At 42.1% G+C, this 24,654-nt stretch overlaps 2 protein-coding genes and 1 long non-coding RNA gene across 3 annotated transcripts in view; 1 reads left to right on the top strand and 2 right to left on the bottom strand.

Moving 5' to 3' along the window:
* The window catches only part of ALX1 (ALX homeobox 1), a 47,849-nt gene extending 36,212 nt beyond the window's left edge, over nucleotides 1-11,637 (bottom strand). Inside the window, exon 1 of the mRNA XM_080394215.1 lies at nucleotides 945-11,637. Within this exon, the coding sequence (XP_080250341.1) occupies nucleotides 945-1,176 (232 nt within the window). The 5' untranslated portion in view covers nucleotides 1,177-11,637. The remainder of the gene's footprint in view (nucleotides 1-944) is intronic.
* An 11-nt stretch (nucleotides 11,638-11,648) lies between these two features.
* The window catches only part of LRRIQ1 (leucine rich repeats and IQ motif containing 1), a 117,062-nt gene continuing 104,056 nt past the window's right edge, over nucleotides 11,649-24,654 (bottom strand). Inside the window, exon 26 of the mRNA XM_080394214.1 lies at nucleotides 11,649-15,024. Coding sequence (XP_080250340.1) covers nucleotides 14,885-15,024 — 140 coding nt within the window. The 3' untranslated portion in view covers nucleotides 11,649-14,884. The remainder of the gene's footprint in view (nucleotides 15,025-24,654) is intronic.
* On the top strand, nucleotides 14,952-23,202 carry LOC308066665. The gene is made up of 2 exons (XR_013929244.1): nucleotides 14,952-17,099; nucleotides 17,168-23,202. It is a non-coding gene; the product is annotated as an uncharacterized lncRNA (long non-coding RNA).

Genomic DNA, 24,654 nt, shown 5'->3' with positions numbered 1-24,654 from the left:
CGATTCTGCCAGGAAAATATTTTTAATTATTTTTTCTATACATGGTTTATATCCTGCTGGAAAAACGGGGGCTACCTTAAACGTTTCAAAAGTGAAACGTTCCACTTTCTCCGTGCCGATCATCTGGGAAAAAACACTCCCGGACGCTGGTGGCCGAGTTACCGAAGTCGTTTCGGTCGGCGTGAAGAGCCGCCGCTGCGCGTTATCGGGTAACGAGCCGAAAGCGGCCCCGCCGGCCTCACAGGGCGCCGCTAGGAAGCAGCAGGCGCGGCAGAGCGACCTCCCGCTCCCCCCGGTGCCGGTGCCTGGCCGTGCCCGGGGCGCCGCAGCCGCCGGCGCCCGCCGCTGCTTCCCCGTGCCCTTGGCGGGGCGGCCGCGGGGGACGTTGCACGGCGGCCCCGGCGCCGCGCGGAGCCGCACCGGGCTGCCGGGCCGGGCCGAGCTCTCCCGCAGCCGCCGGGCCCCGCGGGCCGCCGCCGCTCCGGCAGCGCGGGGCCGCCGCGGCCCACCCCGCCCGGTTCCCCGCCGCCGGCCTGGGGGTGCCCCGGGCGGGCGGCTGCGGGGCCGGGCGGTCCGTGGCTGCGTGCTCCGCGCTGCGCTGCCCGCGCCCCGTGCCGGCGGGGACAGGCCGCGGGAGCCGGGCCGGGCCGGCAGGGAGGGCGGCAGCCGGAGGGCAGCGCTGGAAGGAGCAGAGCGCTTGGAAGCGGGAGATCGCCTGCTCCCAGTTCCGGGTGGTACGATTGTTACTGTTGTTGCTATTGCTACTGTTATTACCGTAGTCATTATCATTATTGTTGTAATGATTTACTGCTACCTGACAGCCCCCGGCACGCCGGCACAGCGCAGCCCTGGGTCTCGGCGGGCAGGAGAAGCCCTGACCTCCCCGTCCATCTGCAGGAGGGGCAGAGCGTGGGAGCCAGAATAACCTCGGGATGGCAACTCACCGTTGTTGTCCTGGCAGGGTGATGTCCTCTCCAGCCTCACATGATGCTCAGCCCTTTGCAGAGGGTTGAAGGCCTGCACACATTTGCTGCTTGACGTTTTGCTATAAAAGGATTCGTTGTCCAAAGTTTCCATAACGTGCTCCAAAGTGCCTCCTGCTCCCATGTAAAAGTCACTGTTCTTGCTCGGCTGGCTCTTCAGGGCAAACTTCTCGCTCAGAAAATCCATAATCATCTAAGGCTGCTTGAGAGCCTCTTCCCTAGACAGAGGCTGGACTGTGAGCAGGAGAGGGAGGGAGAGTGGGTGACTGGATGGGAGGGAAGGAAGGAGGGAGGGAAAGTCTTTCGGCGCTCAGGGAGCTGTTTTGCCTCTGAGCCTTTGATTTGTCTCCTCTTGAAAGGGGGAACCCGAAGTTGCTCTTATATCTTGAAGCTCAGCGGGGCTCCTTATGCAACCTCCCATTTCTAATGAATATGAAAATAGGCAAGCCATGTAACTCCACCCCAGGTCCCCCAAGACCTAATCCCAACACAGGAGGGAGTTCCAGGCCCATTTTCGACAGACAGATCTGTTTCAGACAAACAGACACACACCATCCTGCGAAGAGGGTGAGGAGACACGGGGAGGGAGGGAGGGAGGGAGGAAGGACACATGAAAAGGACATTTCCCCTCTGCAACCTATTCACATTTCTCCAGGGATCCTGGAAAAAGAGTAATCCCTCACTTCCCTCCCTCTTCGCCAGCTCCCCGAGAGGCTTAGAGCAAGGTAATTTCAGGGGCACATACCCTCAAGTAAAAGATCTTCTTTAATCAATTTGACTGATACCTCGGTAGCTGCAGTCCTGTTCTCTGAAGCTGTAAAATTAAGAACCGGTGTTCCTTCTTTATGAAAAAGCTCAGAAGTTTGGTCCTAGAGAGGAAGTTTGGTCCTAAAGAGAGAAAGAAATATTATAGGCCGTTGTTTGTGCAGAGGGAACAAAGAATAGAGGAACTTCAAACTAGAAATCTATCCCATCAGAAACTGGCCTAGAAGAGAATTTGGCCACTGTCAGACAGACCTCCAATCTGCCTCTGTGTGCGTGTCTCTCTCTGTGTTTGTGCAAAGTGGTTAAAACGGCTTTTATTTTAAATCTCCTGAAATATTATCACTACCGACTTGGAAAAAAAAATACAGTTTCTAAATGAAAGTATTAAAACAGAGTCTTAGGTAATAAAAGAAAAAGAAATGAGCCATGTATACATGCATTCCTATGGATATTGAAAAGGCGCGTGGTTTTCACCCAAAGTGTGAGCTTTGAAGTGTTGAATTCCTTGGTCCTTTAGCACACAGACAGGATTTACAACACAGGCAAGAGAGAGATAGGGAACTATTTAGAAAAGGCCCACTTTATGGAAAAGAGCTGCTCCCTGCTTCCCGGTGAAAGGAGCGCTTGTTGGAGTAAAGGAAAACCGCGTCTGCAATCACTTCGGATGAGTATTTCGGCACCGTGGGCCCGAGCTTGTCTGTTCCATTAAGGCTGTTTTAGAAATAGTTTCAGTGGGCCCTTCCCCCATGTCCCCCGGCGCGGGGGCGGGGGGAGATAAGCTTTAACGAGCGGTTGAAGTATAGGTGCGGGAATGACCGGCCGGGACCACTGAGCATTCGACAGACCTGTGAGCCCAGCCAAAGGGAACGAGAAGGCCAGCTCGAGTCCCGCATTATCTCCCGGTGAGCAGCTCCTCTCCTTCCCCAGCTGGTCTCCGATTCGATGTTTCCCCGAAGAAACGGGTAGCCAAGTGAGGGATGATTGTTTCAGGTACAGTCGAGTACCTGCGAGCATCACCCGAGACAAGCACAGCCGAGCCTGCCCTTCCCCGCCGCCCCGCAGAGCCGGCCCGCCGCCCCCGCACCCCGCCCGCTGCCCAGCGCTACCTGCCTGCGGCTGCGGGAAGGCCGCCCCCGCCCCCGCTGCCGCCGCAGGGGTGCTCAGCCCCGCCGGGGGAGAGCGCAGAGGTGGCGCTCGGGGGCTCGGCGCTGGTCGGAGTGTTTTCGTGGGCGCGGGTGCTGCTTTGCCCGCCTGGGGAGAGGGAGAAGGGGCAGCCGTTCCCGAAAGCTCCCGGCGGAAGGGGCGCGCAGGGAGAGCAGTGCCCGCGGTGCGCGGCCAGGTGCGACGGGGGCCAGCCCGCTGCCTCCCCCGGGCGAGGGGCAGCGCTGGGCCCCGGAGCCGAGCCAGGGGTAATTACTGTCCCTGGATTTATTTGAAGAAGCGGTACGGTTCCTCCTTGCACCTATTGGAGCAACGCCTGCTCCAGCCTCGGGGAAATAGGTCCCGGCCCTGCCCCCCGGCCCTGCCGCCCGCATCTCCGTGTGCTGGCGTTTCGGCAGCTTGTGTATAACGGTGCCTTAAAAGCTCTAAATGCCTTGGGGGACGGAAAAAAAATGAGAAGAAAAAAAAGGAGCTCTCGGTGTCTTTTAAATGAAAGACACATGCAACGTCGTTGCAGCCTGCGATCCACTTTTGCCCCAATAAATGTCCCTCTTTAAAGGCAGCTATTAAACTCCAGGGGAGCCGGGGACGAGGAGCATCTCATGTGCCCGTAAAAAAGCCAAGAGCTCCCAGCAGCAGCAGGGCTTTTTCGAGAGCGGCTGAGGAAGCGCGGGTGCCCGCCCGTGGGGACACGCGTGTCCCGCTGGCGGCGACGAGCCGGCGACGGCGCTCGCTCCCTGCCGGGCGGCGGCAAACAGCCCCGCGCCTCGGCAGCGCCGCCGCTCCTCGCCCACCGCCGCGGCCGCCCCGGCCACCCCGGCGGCCGTGGCTCACCCGCAGGGCGGAGGCAGCGCCGGCCCGGCAGGGCACCGGGCTCGGAGCGGGTTGCGCGTCCTCTGTGCCCCCCGCCCCCCCGCTCCGCTGCGGAGAACAGGGCCCCTCCCTCAGCATCTTCACCCCGCGGGGCTGCGCGCGCGTTGCGCCCCGTCTCTGCGCAGCGCTCCCCGGCGAGGGCAGCGCCATGAGTTATGCACGCGCTCGCAGCGCCGGAGTATTGAAGGTAGAGAGCGACACGAATTACAACCGGATTTCAAAACCCGTCCCTCCTCCACCCCGGAGAAAAAAAAATATAAAAATCAGAGTAGTTCCACATCATTGTTAGCTCCAGGGGCCAAATTCTGCTCTCATTTACCTCTGCGCAACCCAGCTGACTTCAAAGGGAAGGGGAGATGTAACCTAGGGGAGAATTGGCGCCACGTATGGCGTTCGTTCTCTTTAAAAGCCTGAAAACAGAAAGCTGACTTCAGCGGGCTAAAACCATTTAAAAGGGGTTGGACAGATCCCGGGAGAGAAGGCGGCAAAGCAAAAAAATAAAATAAAATAAAATAAAATAAAATAAAATAAAATAAAATAAAATAAAAATCCTGTGCTGAGGTGAGACAGCTTTGAAAAGCATCTTTCTTCAGGGACTGACTCCCTCCGCCAGGCAGCCCCGGTTATTAAGAGCTGCGTGCAGATGTGCCGCTGTGTTTCCAGAGATGGACTATCTCCTAAACCTTCTGTGAAAGGGTGTTACGTGTGATGGAGAGACGTTTCGTGGCCAGAGGTGGTGTGAGGGAGCTCGCCCTTGCCGTGCCTAGGAGCTCCTCGGGGGAAGCCTGCCCCCGGAGACACGGCGGGCGCGCACACCGCGGGAGTCTTCCCCACCTCGGCACCGCGGGGCTCCTGCGGGGAAGGAGGGCTGCCTTCCCCCTCCGCTTTCGCATTCCTTCCCTTCCAGAACCAGAAGTTACAGAGACCCGAGCGCAGGAATGAGGATCCCGCATAAATCGCAAGCGTCTCGCTGCCGGAGAATGAACGGGTTTAGGAGCAGAGATGGGCGAGCCCGGTGCGGGACGGGCGGTGCGGGACAGAGCGGGTTCCCAAGCTGATGCTGCCGCGGCTGCTCTGGGCCGCAGTTCCCAGCCGAAACATTGCTGCTGCATGTTTGAGGGGTCTCCTCAACAGCCCTCCTCGCATTCTTGCGTTTGTGTATAGTGAGAACGGCATCACTGCGGGCGAGGGTCTCCCTTCCACATGCCCAGGAATCCCCATCCCCCCCGTCCCATCCTCCCCATTTCTAATACCGGGTTTTAACTATGGATGTCAGGACACAGAGAAGATACTTCTATTATTTAATTTATTTTTCACCAACACTTCTCGTTCCTCCAGAAAAGCTGTAACAGGAAATTTATTTAGGGACTGAATGGGAAGAAATCAGCGCTACCTGGGACTGGGCTTAACGAATTTTGGGGGTACTGTTAGCTTCCTTCCACTTACACACACTCCAGTTATCCGGGAAAATGGAAGGGGAAGCTACGCAGGTGAGAGCTGGGTGTTCCGGCTGGGGGAACAGCTCCAGCAGCGAGGGGCGGCCGTGGGCTGGCGGCAGGGGGAGAAGGGGAGAGATGCGCTTCCTTGAATGGGATCGAATACCCCAACATCCGCGGGGGAAAGGAGGGTCCATGAAATGCGAAGAGAACTATCTCGAAAAACAGGTGCTCAAATGGTTCAGTATTTCCACAAGCCTTGTTTTCTTTGGTGAGGCTTTACCTAGTTGCTCATTCCACGTTCGGACCCAGAGCTTTCATGGCGCTAGGTCGGTTCAGCAGTTCGGCTACAGAGAGACCCTCCGAGAGACCATCACCCCCGTTTCCATCGGACGGCCCTGGGAACGACCGCCCTGACCTGCGGAGGCGATAGAAGGTGTAGAAAGACATTACGCGACTTGCTCCACATCTCCCTCCCAGCGGAATGTGGCGAATTGCAAATTACAGATTCAAAATGTAGCTCGGCTGAGTTAGGATTTTCCAGACATCCTGTTTGTGAGAAGAATCATGTGAAGTATTCTTACTGCCAGCAAAGAAATCCTCGTGCAATACATCTCAATGAACACTGAAAGAAGCCGAGATTTGGGGGCTGTTAGACTTTTTTTGGGTGTCCCCCCCTTCCCCCCCCAAGTATGTTAGGCATCACTATCCTAAAGCCTAAAAGTAACGATTGCGTTTCGGATCTGCGCAGCCAGGCTGCGAAAAGGTCCCGATCCAAGCCCAGTTTAACGAACTTTCTTCTTAAAAGGCAGTTTATGTTCACCCCAGAAATCAAACAAACATCGGCTGGGGTGTGGGTGGGTACCCTTCCGCTTGGAAGGGAAGTGTCTAACTGACATTGGAATGATTGGAGTGACTTTACCAAAAACCTTGGGATCTGTATTTTCGGATGTAAGTGGAAGCGCAGGAGCCAACCGACTACGCTTCCCCTCGGTACTTCAGTTAGTTCTGCGGGGGCAGGGGACGGAACCGGAGAGTCCTGCTCATCTCGCACAGGGAAGACGATGTGTCGTTCCTCGTTACGCTGGGCCCGAGGCCGGGGCATATCCCAGCCACACTCGAGGCTCAGACGCTCACAGATTTTGCCCACACACCAGCCAACACGTAACGACAGCAGTCATTTCACGGTGCCTGCAGTTTGGCGCTTTGACAGCACCTCAGCTGCTCGGGATGTTTCCTGCGTGGCACCTGCGCAGATAAAATGAAGAAACTGCGGTGAACGGGAAAGTTGCCCCGTCCCTCTTTTCCCGTTGGGAAAGCGGGATGGCTGTCAGAGCTAGACAAACCTCGACACTTTCCTTCTTGCAGCACGTAATGACTCTTCTCAAACCGTCTAACATTTCTTTCAACACAAAGCGGAATGAGATAATATTTAGTGTGTGGATTTAATCTTAGCCCCATAGGAAATCTCAGCAAAGATGCTCTATAAAAGTATTAATCTCTTATTTTGATCTAGTCCAAATTATAATGAATCCTACTTACATATGTGCTATAAAAACAAATCCTACAAGAATTTAATCTCTGTGTTATCGGGCTGCTATTGTAGCCCTTTATCAAGTTTAGATAGGATTTGAAAGTCGGGCCGTGGGACTCAAAGCCCCGTGCAGTTTAACATTACCAGGAAGAAGAGATCTGTTCCTAAAGACGCTTCTCGCATCCGCTTTTTTTTTTTTTTTTTTTTTTTTCTCTCTCTTCCCTCTGCACTTCAAATCAGAGTAGGATCGCGCTTTCCACTCCGGATCATAGGGAAGACAGGCACAGACTTTCTCCCCCTCAGCCGAAGGCGCCTGTCCCACCCGCCTTCGGGGGAGGGAGGGGGGCAAACCTGCTGCCTGGATTAGCCCAGCCGGGTTTGTGCCCCAGCGGCTGCATCTGCCCTAGGGAAGCTGAGTCCTCCCCCCGCCCGCTCCGCCCTGCTTTACAGCAGATTACAGAGATACACGCAAGGCAAAAAACAAACACCATTCTTTATACCAAGAAACAGACGCCTTGGGAGAAAAATCCAAACGTTAAAAAGCTTACTAGTAGGTTACGCAGTATGTTATGGGTGAACATTGGCTTCTCCCCCCGCTCCCCGGAATTTATTTCCAAGGAAGAGGTGCTTGCTCCCCCAACGGAGCTGATTAAGAGTTTTAAATGTAGAAGTCTAATTAAATAAAGCTGTTTTGTTTTGTTTAGTTTTGGTTTTGGTTTTTGGCCGACGAGCTCATCCCGCTCTCCCATCGCGAACCGCTGCAGAGCGCTGACTGCAGAGCACCGAGAATTAGCGCACCTCTGCAAACGAGCAGAGCAGCAGAAAAGCCCTCCTTTGCCAGGTACTCCGTCTGCCCGCCTGCTGGCAGTTTGATTAATATTGGGACGATTCCGAAAATATACGGGCTACATTACCGGAGCGACCCCGCGGCTCTGAATGTATCAAGGGGCCTGGAGAGTGTGTGGGGGGCTGCCTTGTCATCTCAGATGAATTGATTTCTTCTAAGGCATGAAATATAGGTCGACATTCTGGTTTCTAAGCACGAAGCTAAAGGAAGGTGTGAGACAGAGGGACAGGGGCTAAGAAACAGATCCCTGTTCAGGTTGGAGGCACTAACAAACGGATGCATTGAGCTGCTTTGACAGGGACTGCTGGTTTTCAAGGCTAGCTCGTTTGAAAGAACCGTTGCTTTTCCCGCCCCCCCCCCCCCCCCCCCCAATGCGATGTGTGCTAGATCTGATTAAAAATGTGTAATTCAGCGATGCTGAAAGCCACAGAGCAATTTTATTCCGGTCTTTCAGCGCCCGGCTCTGTACAGTCTCAGCCTTATTTTGTCCTTTGCTGAGAGCTGCCTGTATCTTTTGAAACGCTAGCCTGCATTAAGGAGCATCTATCCTCGAGTCTTCAGACTCTCTGCCCTTCTTACCAGAAACAGCTAGATGAATACAAAAAAGGATTTAGTGGTTAACCGATATGCTGCTAATATTTCATCCACGGGCCTCCTCCTTCTCCTCCCCTTTTAAAACTTCAGCTCTTGGAAAAACAACATATTTTAAGTTTTCCACGTAAATATTGATATTGGCAAATAAAGCCAGCCCCCAGCCTATGGTTAGAAACAGTCTTCTTTTTGTTGCTACCCTGGGCAATCAAAATTAATCCAGTGTATTACAAATTGCCTCGGAATATTTCACTTTTCCTGACAAAACCCGTACTTGGCATATGTCACAGCCAGAGACCTTTTCCCCAGCCCGTTTGTGCGGTGGCTCTTCCTGGAGGGGTTCGGGCAGCGCCAGGAGGGGCCGTGCCCCAGCGGGCACGTCTCGCACTTGTGTCCGCATTCGCGCTGGGGCCGCGGGGTGTTATTAGGGACGGCGGGGGTGGTGCGAGCTGAAGCCTTACCTCGCCTCCTGCTGTCAGGTCAAGAGGTACCCTCCAAGAGAGAGAAGGTCGCCCTCTGGACCACTTGACACCACGGCCAGCACATCCCTCCAGAGCCGGGACAAGCCCTCCCCGCGCCCTCCGGGCGAGGCTCCCAGCTTCACCCGGCGCACGGCCAAGCTGCACGTTACCAGAGCGCAGCAGCCTCCCGAGACATCACCTGCAATAAAAAAAACCAGTGAAAACGGCACTAACGTGAGGCGGCTGCCCAAAGGGGCAGCTCTCTGCTATTGGTTTTTTGTTGGTTTTTTTTTTTTTACCCTCTTTTATTTTTTTTCCCGGCAGGGAAAGTCGCACAGAAATCAATGGGGTTGCACCCGCAATGAAGAATAAAGCCGTGGCTCGTAAACTGGGGAACGAACGTACTTGAGGACGCCCCAAACGCAGATCCCCCCGCGGGGTCCCCGTCCCCACACACACAGCGGCACCCCGCGCCCGCGCTCGGCCCTCGGTAGTTTTCACAGGAGCCGCAAATTAAGAATAAACTGCAACGGAAGAGAAAACGCCACCAGAAATTACCATTTCTTGGGACTGCGTGGTCGATATGTTCTCCTTTTCCCTGCCGTCGCTCGCCTAGCCGTGCTGTCCGCCCCGCGGCACGCCTCTTTTTCTCACATTAAGGGAACTGTTGTTTTAAAGGCAAATTGCTGGAGCATTTTATTAAATCGCGAGAACGGCAACGTATTAGGCAAATTAGAGACAAGCTTACGGCTGACTTGTGTTCTTGCAATGAATAACCTCTCGAACTTCCCACGCATGGCGATGGTGGCAGAAAACACGCAATTTTGAAGGGACAGCTCTCACCTAATTAACGGAGCATAGCAGGGAAATATAATTTTTTTTTCTTCTTTTTTTCTTACGTTCTCCTTTTCTAAGCATGGCTCTCACACACAGAAAATTAAGCTGTCTTGGAACAGAGGCATTTATCCTTTATTAGAATTTTAACTAAATAGCTATAGCGATCTTGACTAGAAAGCTGTCTGTCTTGTACCTCGGAATGTCTGTGGCGCACACCGGCTGTGGCTCAGTTAATTGCTGCTGCTTATTTGCGTTCAGGCTTGAAGTAGTGCCTCACGAAAAAAAAAAATATATGCTAACCTCTGGTTTCTTTGTCTAAGAGAAATTTAATAAATGAATGCACTAGGAATAAAGAAAACCCACCCCTCAGCTTTTAACAAACATTTTTTTTTATCATGTCTTAACTTTGTGAAATCGGCATTGGTTGTTATCAATACAAAATGCTCTTGCCTGCTTATTGTCAAAGAGATATCAATTGCTTTTCATCCAGAAGAAATTTTGCATCTAGCCGGGCATTTGAGTTTCTTTAGTGTTTGATGCAAAAAAATCCCCCCAAAACCTAGCTATATAAATAGCAATCAATCAACTAAGAAAGTAAGAAAATGTTGCTAACCCCAAACAAATCTATCATTCAAGTGAAGACCATGAGAGGAACAAATGCTAGTCCTTGGCAACTAGGTCTGTGCTAACCTCTTGTGTCAGCATCTATGGCTCAAAAATAATGGAGGAAGTCCATCTGTGCTTGTGAAGAACAATCCATTTGTCCAACTGCCTTGCAAATAACAGTGTAGTTCATAACATCATTCATTTCAACTTCCAGTCCTTGTAAGGATGTCCAGTCTGGGGCAGTTACACAATATTTCTACCAAAAATCTCTTTGCAAACTCAGTCCCTGTCCATTGGCCACCATGGAACTTAAAGAACATCTCTCCAGTAGGGATTTTAGTGCTAACAAACACTCAGCACAACTTGGTACCCAGCAAGTGCCTTGAAGATGGATCCAAGGACATGTGGTCAGCACTCCCCTGTACACCATCTACCTTGAAAACCAGGGAAGCAGTTCTCCAGAAGACCCAAAGCTGCTTTAGACTCAGCTATATCAATACTGGCAGGCCATACCTATATCTCTTTCCCTACTCTAGGAACACTTTTCTGCCCCTCTGTGAGAGGCATCCCATTCCTACTTAACTACAGCTACCATCCATGACCAGTTGGCATCCTGCTTTCATATATATTTACTGGACAGGTGATATATACAGGCTCTAACAAGTGCTGTAGTAGCTCACTGTGGGGCACGATTTCCATTCTCTAAGCCCTTATGCAATAATGAAATCAGTAGTGACTGTGATTCATCTGCTTTCCACAGACTACTGGTGAAAGCTCCCAAGCTTTTTGCAACTCCTATAAAAATAAAATTAGTTAATTTGTTTTTCACTTATGACTGTAAAAAGAAATAAACAAAACAACAAAGTATGCTGAAAGTATGCTGGTGTCTTCCCTGCCCCCCCCCCCCCCCCCCCCCCCCCCCCCCCAGCTAGTACAGCTAAATACAAACAGCTTGGATCTCAGATGTGATATCAGGCTACCCAATCTTTTATAATATGGTTGAGTTCCTCCTTTTTTGGGCCATGTGGTAATAGCTATTTTTCATATGTGTTTTTCTGATTAAAGAAAAGCATGCTAAGAAAGCACAGTGTCCCAGAATATTATCCTAGCTTTCATTAATGCTAATACGAGTAATTTCAGTGTGTATCAAAGATTGTACCTTCATGAATATACATTGTATTATCATAATGATATGACACTAAAATCAAAAGGATATTAATCCAGTATATTCTTCATAGTGTGTACAACACTTGTAGTGGGAGGCTAAGTGGCAGTTTTGCACCCATGTGTCTGAGGCCAGATTTAGACATCTCTTGTGGCATGTTTTTGAAAAATGTTAAACATAAAGTATGCTGGAGACTTCTTTAATGAATGTGTGTTTGAATAATAGTAAATAATTATAATTAATTATTCATAATCCTAAGTTGAAATGTGACACCAACTCACTTGCACCAAAGCAATGCCTAGGCTACAGATACATTGTCTCCCTGCTATTTACAGATCTGTTAAAACAAGAAATCTCTTTGAGCAATAATCTTTTGAGGCAGCACCCACTATTCAGTAAGAAACGTTTCCTCACAGTGTTTTGTCATTCAGGTACGGGTTATCTGACTACCATTAACACCTCATTTTCATTCGGAATATGCATTTTGGGGTGCATTTTCTCTGTTGCAGCAGGTAATGATGCTCCTAATGCCACGCTTCAAACGACTGGGGGTTTAAAGAATTAATGTGCAGACCTTCAGGTAAGTTGCACAGAGAAAGGCACTCCACGGATCTATTTAGGAGAGTCGCAGAAAGCTTTTTAATTCGGTTTGGCACATGACACCCATCAAAGGATCAATGCATAAATACACTTCGGTTGCATTTATGAAGTCGGTTGCTTCATTCTTATTTTTGAATGAACACCCTTCCACATTTCTGAGACCTGAGCTTCAAACATCCAAGGAAGGTTTCTTCAAGAGCTTATTCACATGAAGTCCCTCCTCTTTCATGTTAGACAATCTACAGGGATCAGAAAAATTTCTGAGGAGATGATGCTAGTGAGCTGTGAAGAGGTCACCACAAAGGCAGTAGTAGTGCATTTAGAAAACTGCAGTTTCAGGGATTTCTGGTGCAGGTTTTGCTGGGCTGTCACTGTGACTCGGGCGCTCCAACATCAGAATAGATTGCCAGAGAAACTTAACTTTTAAGAGCATGTTATTGTCCTAAATGGGAATCGCTGTATTGGGCGGGGAGAAAGAAAAAAGAAAAAAAGAAAGAGAGAGAGAGAGAGAAGGGAAAGAAAACCCAAGAAAGCATGGAACAGCTTTCTGCTGTGCAAAACAGGGCTTCATGTCAAATATGTCACCATGTGTAGCATTCGTGTTACCTCTGACCTTACATACTGTAAGAGTTGACTATGAATAGTAGGTATTTGTCCAGATCTAGGGTTGCTTCAGCTTATTCTTGAAAGCAATACAGATTTTTCTGCTAGATTGAACAGAAGTTTGCAGCTTGCATGTTTATTTGTATTTGACCAGACAGACTATGCTTTCAACACTGCAATTCTTAAAAAAATGTGTTGGATAAAATAAGATGACATCATCCTATTACACATCACAACGTTATGTAATGAAAACAACAACAAGTTTTGGCATATTTAATTCCTGTTGGGTGTACTACTTAACTTGACAATATCAACTTACAGAATAGCAGACCGAGCATTTTATAACCTGAAAAGGCCTGTCAGTGAATATTGTCAATCCAATTTGTAATTTAGTAAATTGTATGTTAAAAAGCTACTATTTTTTCCCTTTTCAAAATAAAATGCCTTTAAAAACGTTGCTAAAACATTATTATTATTTTTTTTATTTCTCACTCAGAAACACCTGGAAAGCAAAAGAGATCAGGTATGATGAGTTTTGTACAGCAGATCTTTTTTAGACATAGAGGTAGATATAGATGTAGAAATCTGAAATACAAGTATCTGTTATTTATGGCTGTGGCAATGTGCTGTATATTATGGACACTCTAGACAAATAGAGGGAATACTCTGCAAGAAGTGTTAAATTGTGAACTGCTTGATTTTGCTTTTTGGTCTCCAGCTAACACCCATAACAGTGGTGTATCTATTTCCTGACCACACTGCCAGGTATAGTGGCAGACATTTTTAAAGTAACAAAGTTTTTCCTACAAAACTTATATCCTTGATGCTACAAGTGAAATCACAAAAGCTTCAGTCTTTGGGGGTGACATTTAAAAGTCATTATATAGCAGATCTGGAAATCCTGTTTAACACTTACTACATACATTGGGAAACTAACTGGATAACATAAGCATCTAGTGGTATTTTATACCCTGCTGTCAACCACAGCATTCTTAGAGTCAGGCCAAGCAACCTTCACCAACCATCACTCCTCAGAAAGGTAGAGGAATCTCTTCTGAAGTAGGCTGCATTGACTTTTCAACAGTAAAATGATAAAACCAGCATGCTGATTCAAACAAGCAAGGTTACTTATTGGAAGTTTTCCATGAGATCAGCCATCTTTTAATCTGAAAATGAATGCAAGTATTCACAAAAATGGAGATAACTGCTTTCAATCCATAGTTATATGGGCATGTTAGCATAAAAAGCACCTCACAAAATAATGTCATATGTAATGGAAGTACATTTTTAAAACAGCCACAGCATAAGAATTTATGTTCTTTACTGACTGAAGTTTCAAGCCCCATTACCCTCCCCACCTCTCTCTCAGTCTGTAGGGGGTTGAGGCTGCACAATATTGGATGAAAACAGATGAGGAAATACTAAAGACAGACTTCTCTAGATCCAGTTATCAACTCCTACCCTTAAAGTGGAAAACATTAAAATTATGTTAAGCTTTGAAATCAAGGAACATTTTCTGTCCTGTAAGTTGATGGACAAAGCATTCACTAGAAGTAATGAGTTAGGTACCCATGAATAGTTGAAATAATATTTCTTCTCTTTCTCTAGATCCCCTTGTACCACAAAACATTTACACATGGGTCTGGAGGACTCCAGCTACATGAACAAATAAAGTTGGGTTAACAGTGTCATGTAGATGCAATGTTACATTACCCCAGAAAAAAAAAAAAAAGAGCTTGGTAAATTTATTTTTTTCTTTAACCCTTTACGAAAATGTTAGAAGTCTTTGAAAGTACAAAATTATAACAGGTTGCTTTATATTATGACCATAATTTAGGATGAAAGCTCTAGAGGACTTGTATTACTAAAAAAAGGTAAGTGCATCCCAACCTTGTAGGTTGCTGTGAACTTTTGCTGCTTCAGTAAAATATTCTAAACAGACTTCTCTAAGAATGGCATTGCTGGCTGTTATAGCTCACAACATAGTTTCAAGCATGTATTTTATTTGTGAGAAAATGAGAATTCAGTATTTTGATATGTGACATATATCACATGAGCATGAACCATTATTATATTTGCACATCTCAATCAGTTCTTACAAGCAAGCCTGAACTTACTTACTGTACAACAATCCTTGTAGGGTTAATCAGTTCTGCATTCTACACCACATGAACATACAAGCAATTGAAAACACAAATTATGATAACTTACTGACAGGTATAAGATACTTTGACCAGGAAAAAAAAAAATCCAAACCACTGTAACCATGTATAATAAAATAAGTCAAATGTAGTTAACTGAAACTGTTTACATTGGTAATAAACAAGAATCCAAAAATTGATATTCACAGGCTTAAAAAGAAACAGCTCTCCATATGCTCTCCATATTTGATGAAATCAACTAGTTACATTATCTCCAATATTCAGCTAGAATTTTTAAGCTTTTGCCTTTTCTTTCCTGCTCCCCATCCTCTGCTGAGCTGCACTGGATGGTCTCGAAATGATATCCGTTCCTTGTGAGATAGACTTAAACATGATTTTTCTGGAGTAGGTAAATTCTTTTCTAAACAATAAACAGATATGTGAAATTAAAACCCAAACAAACAAAACTCCCTAAATTTCAATGCATTACATTCTTTTAAAGATAAAACTATACATCAATATGTCTAATTTTATAGCACACAACTTTCATAATTATGTATTGCTCACTGTTTTAAAAGTAATACAATTATTTTCACAAGGTAGTGCTTTTTTAAAAAAACAAACTCCTTATCAAAATACAGTAACATTACTCACAAATTATCATATTTTTAGAAGTGCCACTATCTGTCCATTTTGAACATACTTTAAACACATGCAGAGTTCTGTAATGCTTTTGACACAGAAACTAACATCATTCATCCTTCAAGTGGATGGAGAACTAGTTCAGAAGATATATCTAAATAGCAAGTTATTGGTTTAGTACATTAGATCAAATAAAAGAGTGACTTCTTTTTTTTTCAAAGCCCAGGAATACTTAAACTTTTATGCTGAATGGTGACACAGCAAGTTTAGGAACATATAGAACTAGTGAAATAATCACTTTGTCATGCATATAGACACTTGAGTAATTTAGACATTAGTTTTTAAAAAATACTTAAGACAATTACTTAAATAAAAGAACCATTAGACCTGACCAAAGGTATAGTATTTCTTCTACACAAACTAACACTTTACAGATAGAAATATCTTAGATGTCTGTAAGGAAGAAAGCATCTGTAGAAGACAACTCAAACTTTGTAAGAGAACGAGATGATGTTCACAGGACAGCAGTTTTATTTGTATATATATATGTATATAAACTTAGTACGCTATCTTAGCTTATCAAATAACATTTTTACAAACACCTTTTGTGACCTATCAAAGTAAAAGGTTACTAACCACACATTTTTGGTAATTATTTTTGATATTTTAACTTTTAAGTATTTTCAATAGCAAAATTAAATTTCTCACAATGAATAGTCCCCCAAAACAAAACAAAGCTTAAACCATATGACTAAATATAATTCTATCTACTAATTTCTACAACATAGTTATACATATAAAACAGTAAGAATGTCTTCATTTTCATATGGATGCTTTTTTTTAGTCTGCTAGATCTACATGTCAGGAGCTTTTCCCAGCCTACAGTTCCCCTTTTTAATGAAGTTTTAAATTATTGCAAATGTATCTTACTAAATAGTTATTTTTGCAATCAAGAGCTTTCAAGCATTTTTAATATGATCTCTGTTCATTTTCTTATTGCTCCACAGATGTAGCAAATTTTTTTTTTTTCTTAAAATATTTAACTTACTCTAGGTGTACCTCATAAATATTTAAAATATTCATGTCTTGCCTTTACAGCATTTCCAGTTTCCTTGTGTTTGGATCCTTTTATTTAACATCTCAAATGGTAGCAGATATCTCTTGGTGCAGAAAGGCTTTTGTTAAAGAGCAAAGAATAAAGTTGTTTAATCAAGCAGTAAAATTGCCATTAATTCCTTTGACTGAGAACCACAACGTATTCACTGAAGGCTGAAACCCTCAAATTAGTAAATTAAGTGGTTAGTTAGTGAGACTTGAAAATAAATCTAACATGGCAATAATATTACAAAACATTGCATCCCTTTAATTTAAAGGGATGTTTTCTGAAGTTGCAAAAATTGTTAAACAACAAAAAAAAATTAATACTGGAATATGTTCTTTGTTAAAAAAAAAAAACAAACCATGGGAATAGCTATTGCATGTTTAGACTGGAAAAGAAGTTTGGGGCTAAATCATGCTTGAGACTGACTTCCCTATGCATTCATCTTCAAAGCTGTATCAATGATAGGTAAAGTAGACATACCAGTTATTCATTTCTATGTTTTGAAAAATCAAATATTTTTTATTATATTATTTTAAAAACAGAATAAATACAAACGCCAGAATAAAAAATTTGATAATAAATTTTAAAATTAGTTTAGAATTGGTAGAGTCAATTTAGCAAATCAGGATGCCAACCTCATCCTAATTGCCTAATCTGGATTGTTTCTGGACTAACAAATTTACTTGTTTATGAACCTGTCTGTGCTGCTAAATATTATTTTCATGATGGACTTCAGAAATCTGTAAATATAGGTTTTATGAACCTGTCTGTGCTGCTAAATATTATTTTCATGATGGACTTCAGAAATCTGTAAATATAGGTTTTCCTGCCTTTCCACTTATAACTATATGCAGTTCATTGGAATGGATATGTTGTCCTTCCATTACTATGAAATGTTTATTATTATTCCACAAAAAAATCCCCAGAGGCTCGCTGTAATTTGCTCCAAGAAACTTGTTAAAAGTCTTCCTAAGTTACTAATATATCCTTTTATTTTGGCAGAATAACAGCCACATCTGTCATAGCATGAATTCTACTTTTCTAAACTTCAGAGTCAAAAGTTCACTTTTTTTTTTTTTTGTAAAAATTTTTAATTGTAACTGATTTATGCATTGTTTAGAGGGTAGCATGGTCAAATATTCTGTGAGTAAAATGTAATAACTTATTAGTCTTGAGTGCATATAAGCTGTCTGACAAAACAATGTTTTACATGTCTGTGAGAATCACAGTTCAGGATTTGTGGACCTTCAGTAATTGAGCAGGATAACTTCCTCAGCCTGAATGTATTTTTGCATAATCCCAGAGGCTTTAAAGGTGTAGACTCTCTGCTCCCTTGAATGCAGGTTTAAGAAATCAGAGGCTATCCCAAAGTCTGACAGTGAGAACTCCCTTTTTCTTTATCCTGAAGTGCTGGTTACATTTCCTAGGTTCTACTTTAAACTTCACTGTACAGTAGTGACCTAGACAAACTGAATTAAAGCATAGACTACTCTGTATCCTTTCTTTCCATCCCTTACACAGTTCTCAGCACTTTCAGCCAAATAAAATCAAACCATTGTAGGGAATGATCAAATAATTTAGAATTAAATATTGACAAGACAGGTTTGTTGTAAATCGCTCCCTTTGTATGTCCCATCTTCCCATCTTTGAAATGGGCATAAATATGTATGCTTGCTCTTCTGATAAAGCACTATTGATATCTACTAAATAGCACTAAGAGATGGGTATTGTTATCAACACTGCTGTTGCAGTTATCACTCTAAATGGGGTGACGAAAGACAAAACTGGCGTGGAGATCCAACAGCCTATTCCCTGAAGAATTCTCAAAATGAGTCAGAAAAACACATAAACTTGGTGATAAAGTTTCCTTACTCCTATTCATATGATACCTAACTCTCAGACATTATACTTCACAGATTGCTTAGTGGCTTAAATGTTAGTTATGATTGAAAAATTGTGTCATAAACCAAAGAAACACCTAATTTACCATTAAAGTATTAGTCAAATATGAGAAAGGTTTTTGTTGCACTTGCAGTGAAGTAAGAGCAGTTTTGTACTTAACGAGTAAAGTAAGTATCTAGGTAGAGTCTTGCAAGAAGGAACAATATTACATATAAATTAAAACTAATCTTAGGTGGGTTTTTTTGTCAATACCTGTTTTTACAATACCTGTGTTTACAACAGGTTTTCTGGTTCTACAGTACTCAAACAGGCAATTTTTTCTTTCAGAGATATTTAATAAAGACAGCTTCATTAGCAAATGGTTAGAATTTTATCTAGATCAATGGGATGAGGGAAGACAAAGAGTCTAGTGAAGGATGACAATGCCACTTTGAATTAAGAGATTGAACACAGAAATTTTCCTTAAAAATAGTCTTCTTTTTCTAAATAATAATAAAAAAACCCAACAACAAAAAAACCCCAACAAACCCCAAACGAAATAAAACATTAAAAAGAAAAGGTAACAGAATCATTATATTTTTCTCACTTATATTTGTTGTCTTTTCTCATATTTATTGTGCTTTGCTTCTCCTTGGACATAAACACATTTATGCCTGCTCAGGGGAGGATTTACTGCTTTATAAGATTTTTTGATTTCAAGAATAGGGGAGAAAATAAAAAAAAGTGGGGAGCACACTTAGTTCAACATACAGAAAAATAAAGCAAATATTACCAAAGCCCTAATGATTGATAGCAAATGAAAATATTTTTCATATTTTAAAATATTCTACCAAGCACACACCTGCTATGTGCTGCAAGGTCAGATATTCAGGTATTATTAAAATATTAAAATCTCTGTGAGACCTTTTAACTGTTCTTCAGGGTGTACTTTATTTGAATGTGTTATCTCATGCCTCAATTTTTTTTTAAGAGAGCTTATATCTTTCTCTTGCAGCATTACTAATGATGTGAACAGCTTTTACAGCAAGCTTGGATTTGCAATACCTCCGTTTTTTCCTAAACTGCTATGTATCCTGCAAATGAATGGTTCATGTATTAGCATATATAACTGAATAAAAATACTATTATCAGACATTTTGACCAGTAAAAGAAAAGGTGACATTCACAGTTATATTTTGCTATAAATATAAAGAGATTTGTAAGGCATATATTTCATTAATATGCATACATACACATAGGTATGCGCAAGTGCATTTGTGATTTATGAATAATTGTAAGCATGATCATAATACTTTCTTTTCATGTTATCTTTCATGAATGTATTTGTAGCGGGCCTTACCCAAAGGCAACAACAGAAAGATACACATTGTTTCAAGATATAAGTATCTTTAGTAGATATAAGTTAGGACTGTTACATTGGCTTTACTCTATTTATAGAGTACTAATATTTTTGAATAACAACAATAATAATGATGATGATAATTACTTTTAATATTACTGGTACTAGAATTAAATAGAACCTGGTGAGTGTATTAAGTATAACTTAAGATGTAGAATAATAACATAATAACAACACAGTTATTCTAATACCCACTTATATGGGAACAAAATCTTAGCCAAGAAAAGCAATTTAATTTCTCCTATCCCAAACTAAGCTTTGGAAGACAGGCTGTAATGGTTATTTACGTACTTTCACTTAATTGTAATATTTGACTATATGAAGTTCAAGTAGAGTCTGAGAGATTTTCAGGTGCCTGTATATATCAAATAACCGTTTCTTTTGAGTATGTGCTGAAAGCTTGTCTTGGGTTAAGTTCACAAGCTTCTATTTCTAAGCAGTCACTTTTCTGTTGCTTAATCTGTTTTCTGCTATTGATTTGTTCTGGTCTTTTTTGGTTAAAGCCTGGGTCTTTTAACAAATGTCAAGGTTTACATATCCTCTGTTTTGATAAGTAATGCAATATGTAAAATGCTTTGAATGAAATTCTTGGTGTCCAAGAAGAAAAGCTTTGTTAAACAGGTTATGATAGAAATTTTATGATGTATAGTAGACGTCATAGGGCATTTATCGATCCACCTAACATTGTGTGTCTGGAGATATAATTTATTTCAAAGTCCTTACCATATTGTATTACTTAAGAGCAAATACAGCATAAGAAGGCATGGAGAAAAAACTTCAACATTTTAATAAAAGTGACCAGAACAAATCCTTAGCAGCAAAGCGTTTACATCAATTTAAGCTCTGGAAAGAAGCTAGGTTCAGCAGGTCTGTGAAAAAGGTAAATGCTACAATCTCAGAAAGGTTACTTTTTAATAATGTTACTTATGGCTGTACTGAAGTTGGATCAAAAATATATTTATTGTATTGCAATTTTACAATATTAATTTAATTAAATTTTTGTATTCCATACTTATATTTGAATAGCATTAAGAAGCCTCAGGAGCATCTTAAACAAAATCCCACATAACATGTAAAGATATATCTCCTTTCCATATGGAAAGATAAAACATACTCGTGATATTTTTTTTTTTTAAAAGCAAATAATTAATTTTGTCTGTAAATCTCCTTGACTTCAAGTTGGTAGGACTAGAGACTAATCTTAAAAATTTATAGAAACAATTAACTTGGACATATTTGTTTACCAAACATTGATGCTGTTCTAACCAGATCATGCTTGAATAACCTGAACTCTAAGATATGACACAGTCACATGCAGGAATTCAGGTAGATAAGCATTTACAAGAATAATTTATAAACATTTATTAATTGCCATTCTACACACTTAACATAAACAACATAATAAACCTAATGTTCCAAATACATTCCTGTAAAATATAACATTTTCCTAACTACAAACAGGACTTTTAGCACCATCAGTTATGAAAGCCCGATATTTATTTTGTCTTTTCAGCTCATTATCTATTTCCCAAATTTTGACCATTTAAGATGAAATTTCACATACTGAGTATGTGCCTTTGGTGAAGTATTCTGAAATGCTAGTCACTTCCAATAAAATATGTGAAGTACTTATGCTGCCCTTTGCAGAGGAGGCTTGAAGTATGCCAAGTAACAGAGCCTTGGCTTTAGGATCTGTCCAAATTTGGATCAAGTATATATAAACTGAAGTTTCCACATGATTGGAAGGGTTCTTGATTTTTTGGGCTACATTCCCTAAAATATCAGTCAGCATGGAAACGTGCTTTACCATGATGTTACACAGAGCTAAGCAAAACTATTCCTAAAAAGAATGTTGAAGATCATGGTAGGTCAGGGAACTTAAGAGCCTGTATGTTTCATGCTTTCTGTGGCAGATGGAATCTAGCTACAGGAACCATGGAGAGGATAACAGCCAGAGCTCCTACGGGAAGGAGAGTGAGAGAAAAGGCACAAGGCTGGAATTAAAACCTGGCAGAGAAATGAGACTGACTTGGGAGTTAGGTGAGAGAAACAAAGGCTAACTTGGCAAACTATACCCTGGCATAGCTGGCATGAGAGCTGACACTGAGAGCAGAGAGAAAATGTGGGGAAGAAAGTTGTGAATTGGCAAAGGGGGACTGAGTAAGAATAAAGATGGATTAAGGGGCACTAGAATGGATCCTAACTCTCAGAATTTACATAATTACAAGAAGTGAAAATACAGGACATGATAATAAAGGATACAGAGAACAAGGACATTAAGAGTCTGGACTCAAGATCTGCCTAAATAGTACACTAAACCAGGCCAAATTAGTGGGAGTGTTAAACTAGGACACAATGAATCTGAGGAATACTGACAAGAAATATATGGATACAAAAGGGAGTAGAGAGAGAGAGAAGGGGAAAAAGGTAATCAAACAAAGATCTGTGGAAATAAACACAAGACTTGATGGTGACTGTGGAAAGGAAGCCTAAGAGTGGCTGTGAGATGAAGCTTATACTGAAATAAGTTGGAGGAGCAGAAATAAAAGAAAGGATTACGGAACACAAGTGTGGAAAAGTCAGCAATAAAAAGAGACAAATTAGAAGTAAAAAAAACAAGGAAAGAAAGTCTTGGTGAAAAAAAATATCTAGACACATATTTGTCAGCCAATGCAACAACTCTGCAGTAGTCCAACATTCATTACAGGGTTTTTCTGTGCACTGACTTGAGAAATATTTTTGAAGCTACTTGACAAATATCCCACAGCAAAGGAAAGCTAAAATTGTTATTACCTCATTATATCATATGACAGAAATCCTTGTGGTAGGCCTAATGGTTCCAGGGTTCCAAGTGGGTATTTAAGTTACATGCAAGTCAACATTCCAGAATAGATTTTTATTTTTTAACCTGGTTTCTCTTTCAAAAAAGCACACATCTCCCAGGAACTCCCATATCCTACTAAAAGACTACCAGGCAGTAAAATTACACACTTAAAAATTAGGAAATGCCTCTGTGTACCTGTTATACATAGCTCTTGAATTATTTTAATAATTCAAAATACAGTTGATGAAATTACATGAGATAACATCATTTCTCTCTCTAGCCTGCTAAATTTATTGAAAGCAAGTTCTAAGTGACTTTTAAAATCTGCATTTAAATAATATTTTAAATATGCAACCTCAAAGTGAATTAAGCAGCATTTTGTAAATTATCATTCTGTAGTCTGTTCAAAAACATTATGTATGCGCTATCCATAGTTAACTAATACATAGAAAAATATATATGCATATCCACAATAATTTCAAATGGTGAGGAAAGCAGCATCCTTCAGCTGTGTTTAACAAATAGGAAAAAGCTCTGACCCTGCAGAATATGTCAAATTGCATGCTTGAGTATTCTTGTTATGCAAAATTATACACAAGTACTTTCCTGAACGAGATTTTCTTCTTCTTAATCACACTCACAACTAATCAAATTTTTTAAACACTTGGGCATGGAAATCAGTGGAACTACACTGATGAGCCAGGCCTACATGTGTGTTCCCTTAAATTGCGGGGAAAAAAAAAAAAAGGTATTAAGATTGCACACTATGAAACTAGGGAAATACTCAGATGTTATATCTGTGAATAGAAAAAAAAACAGTAAAAAATTGAATTTTTGCAGTATGTACTAGATGAATGTATCACACTGAAATCCAGCTTACTGGCTTTGATTAAGCCAGGATCTCACCTCAGAAATTCACTTCTACCTTCATGATTTTATGTTAATTTTTGAGAGAGAAGCCTTCTTCTCAAGCAGATAATATTACGAAAAATAGCTCTCTGCAGACATAAATGATGACACCTATGCTGATGTACTTCATTTCTAAACACAAGATTTATATCTATACTGGTTCCCAGTTTCATCTTTATAAACTGCTCATTGAATTTTTAATAACGTTTTTTCAAGGACTATTGCACTTCTATTGTTAATCAATATATCATCTCCCCAGTTAAGAAAAAAGAATCAGTGAATGTAAGAAACTCTGAAAGACTGAGTTAGACCTATGCTGTCACCAACTATTTTTATTTTGTGAATTAATCATTCCACCATTTGACACATCCATTGATTTTGTCAGCATACAGTAACCAGTTTGTCATTGGCATGGCTGTACCTGTGTATATCCATCTGTAACATTACCCCTTTGTTGACATGGCAGCTTCCAAATAGTTTATCCAGTTCACAAATGAGGAGAAGGCCCCTTCCCCTCCTAACAGTTAAACATACTGATGCTATCATCTTTCACCAGCAGATACATAAACATTATACAAGGATGGTATATATAATGACTATTACTTCTGAAGATAGGAAAATTGATGCATATAGATTCAAAATTATATTCTTAACATCAACTAACAGGCTAGCGACACAACTGCAAAAAGGCAAAACTTTTGGATCTGTGGTCAAATACCTTCTCTCATGTGGATAAAATATATCCCATCAGCACCACACACAGAAAAGTAGGTTTTAGTATGTAAGTCTGCACATGAAAAAGTTCCATTGTGCTGTGTATTTTTACATACAGGACACCAAGTAAAGTTCAGCACACTGAAGAATGTTTAAAATATAATGAAGAGTATTGTACAGATTAATTAATTTCTAATAAAGTGCCTTTTCTTACTAATTATTTTAAAGAATTATTTACCTGTCTGCACTGTAAGTCTGCAGGATATGACTGAGCTCTTGTTTGGAAGTCATTATAGAATTTCAAATATATATCTAGAGTTGTGCCACTGCTAAATTACCCTATCTTTCTGCATGGCTTTTTGCCTAGGTACCAGGCTATGCTAACATGTTTAAGGGTTTCAAGACTGCAGATATTTTGCATTCTTTCAGCCTATAACATAGATTTAATTAGTTTCTACTGGTTTACTCTGACTATGTAAATATATGCTATGAATTAATGTATGGTGGATTGACAGCTTTTATTCTGAGGCATATTTTGTATTCTGGTAAGATGTACAGA

Source organism: Falco punctatus (assembly GCF_963210335.1).
Source record: "Falco punctatus genome assembly, chromosome: 6".
Lineage (NCBI taxonomy): Eukaryota > Metazoa > Chordata > Aves > Falconiformes > Falconidae > Falco > Falco punctatus.
Note: the sequence above shows the minus strand (reverse complement) of the source record. Positions and strands in the feature narration are given on the sequence as shown.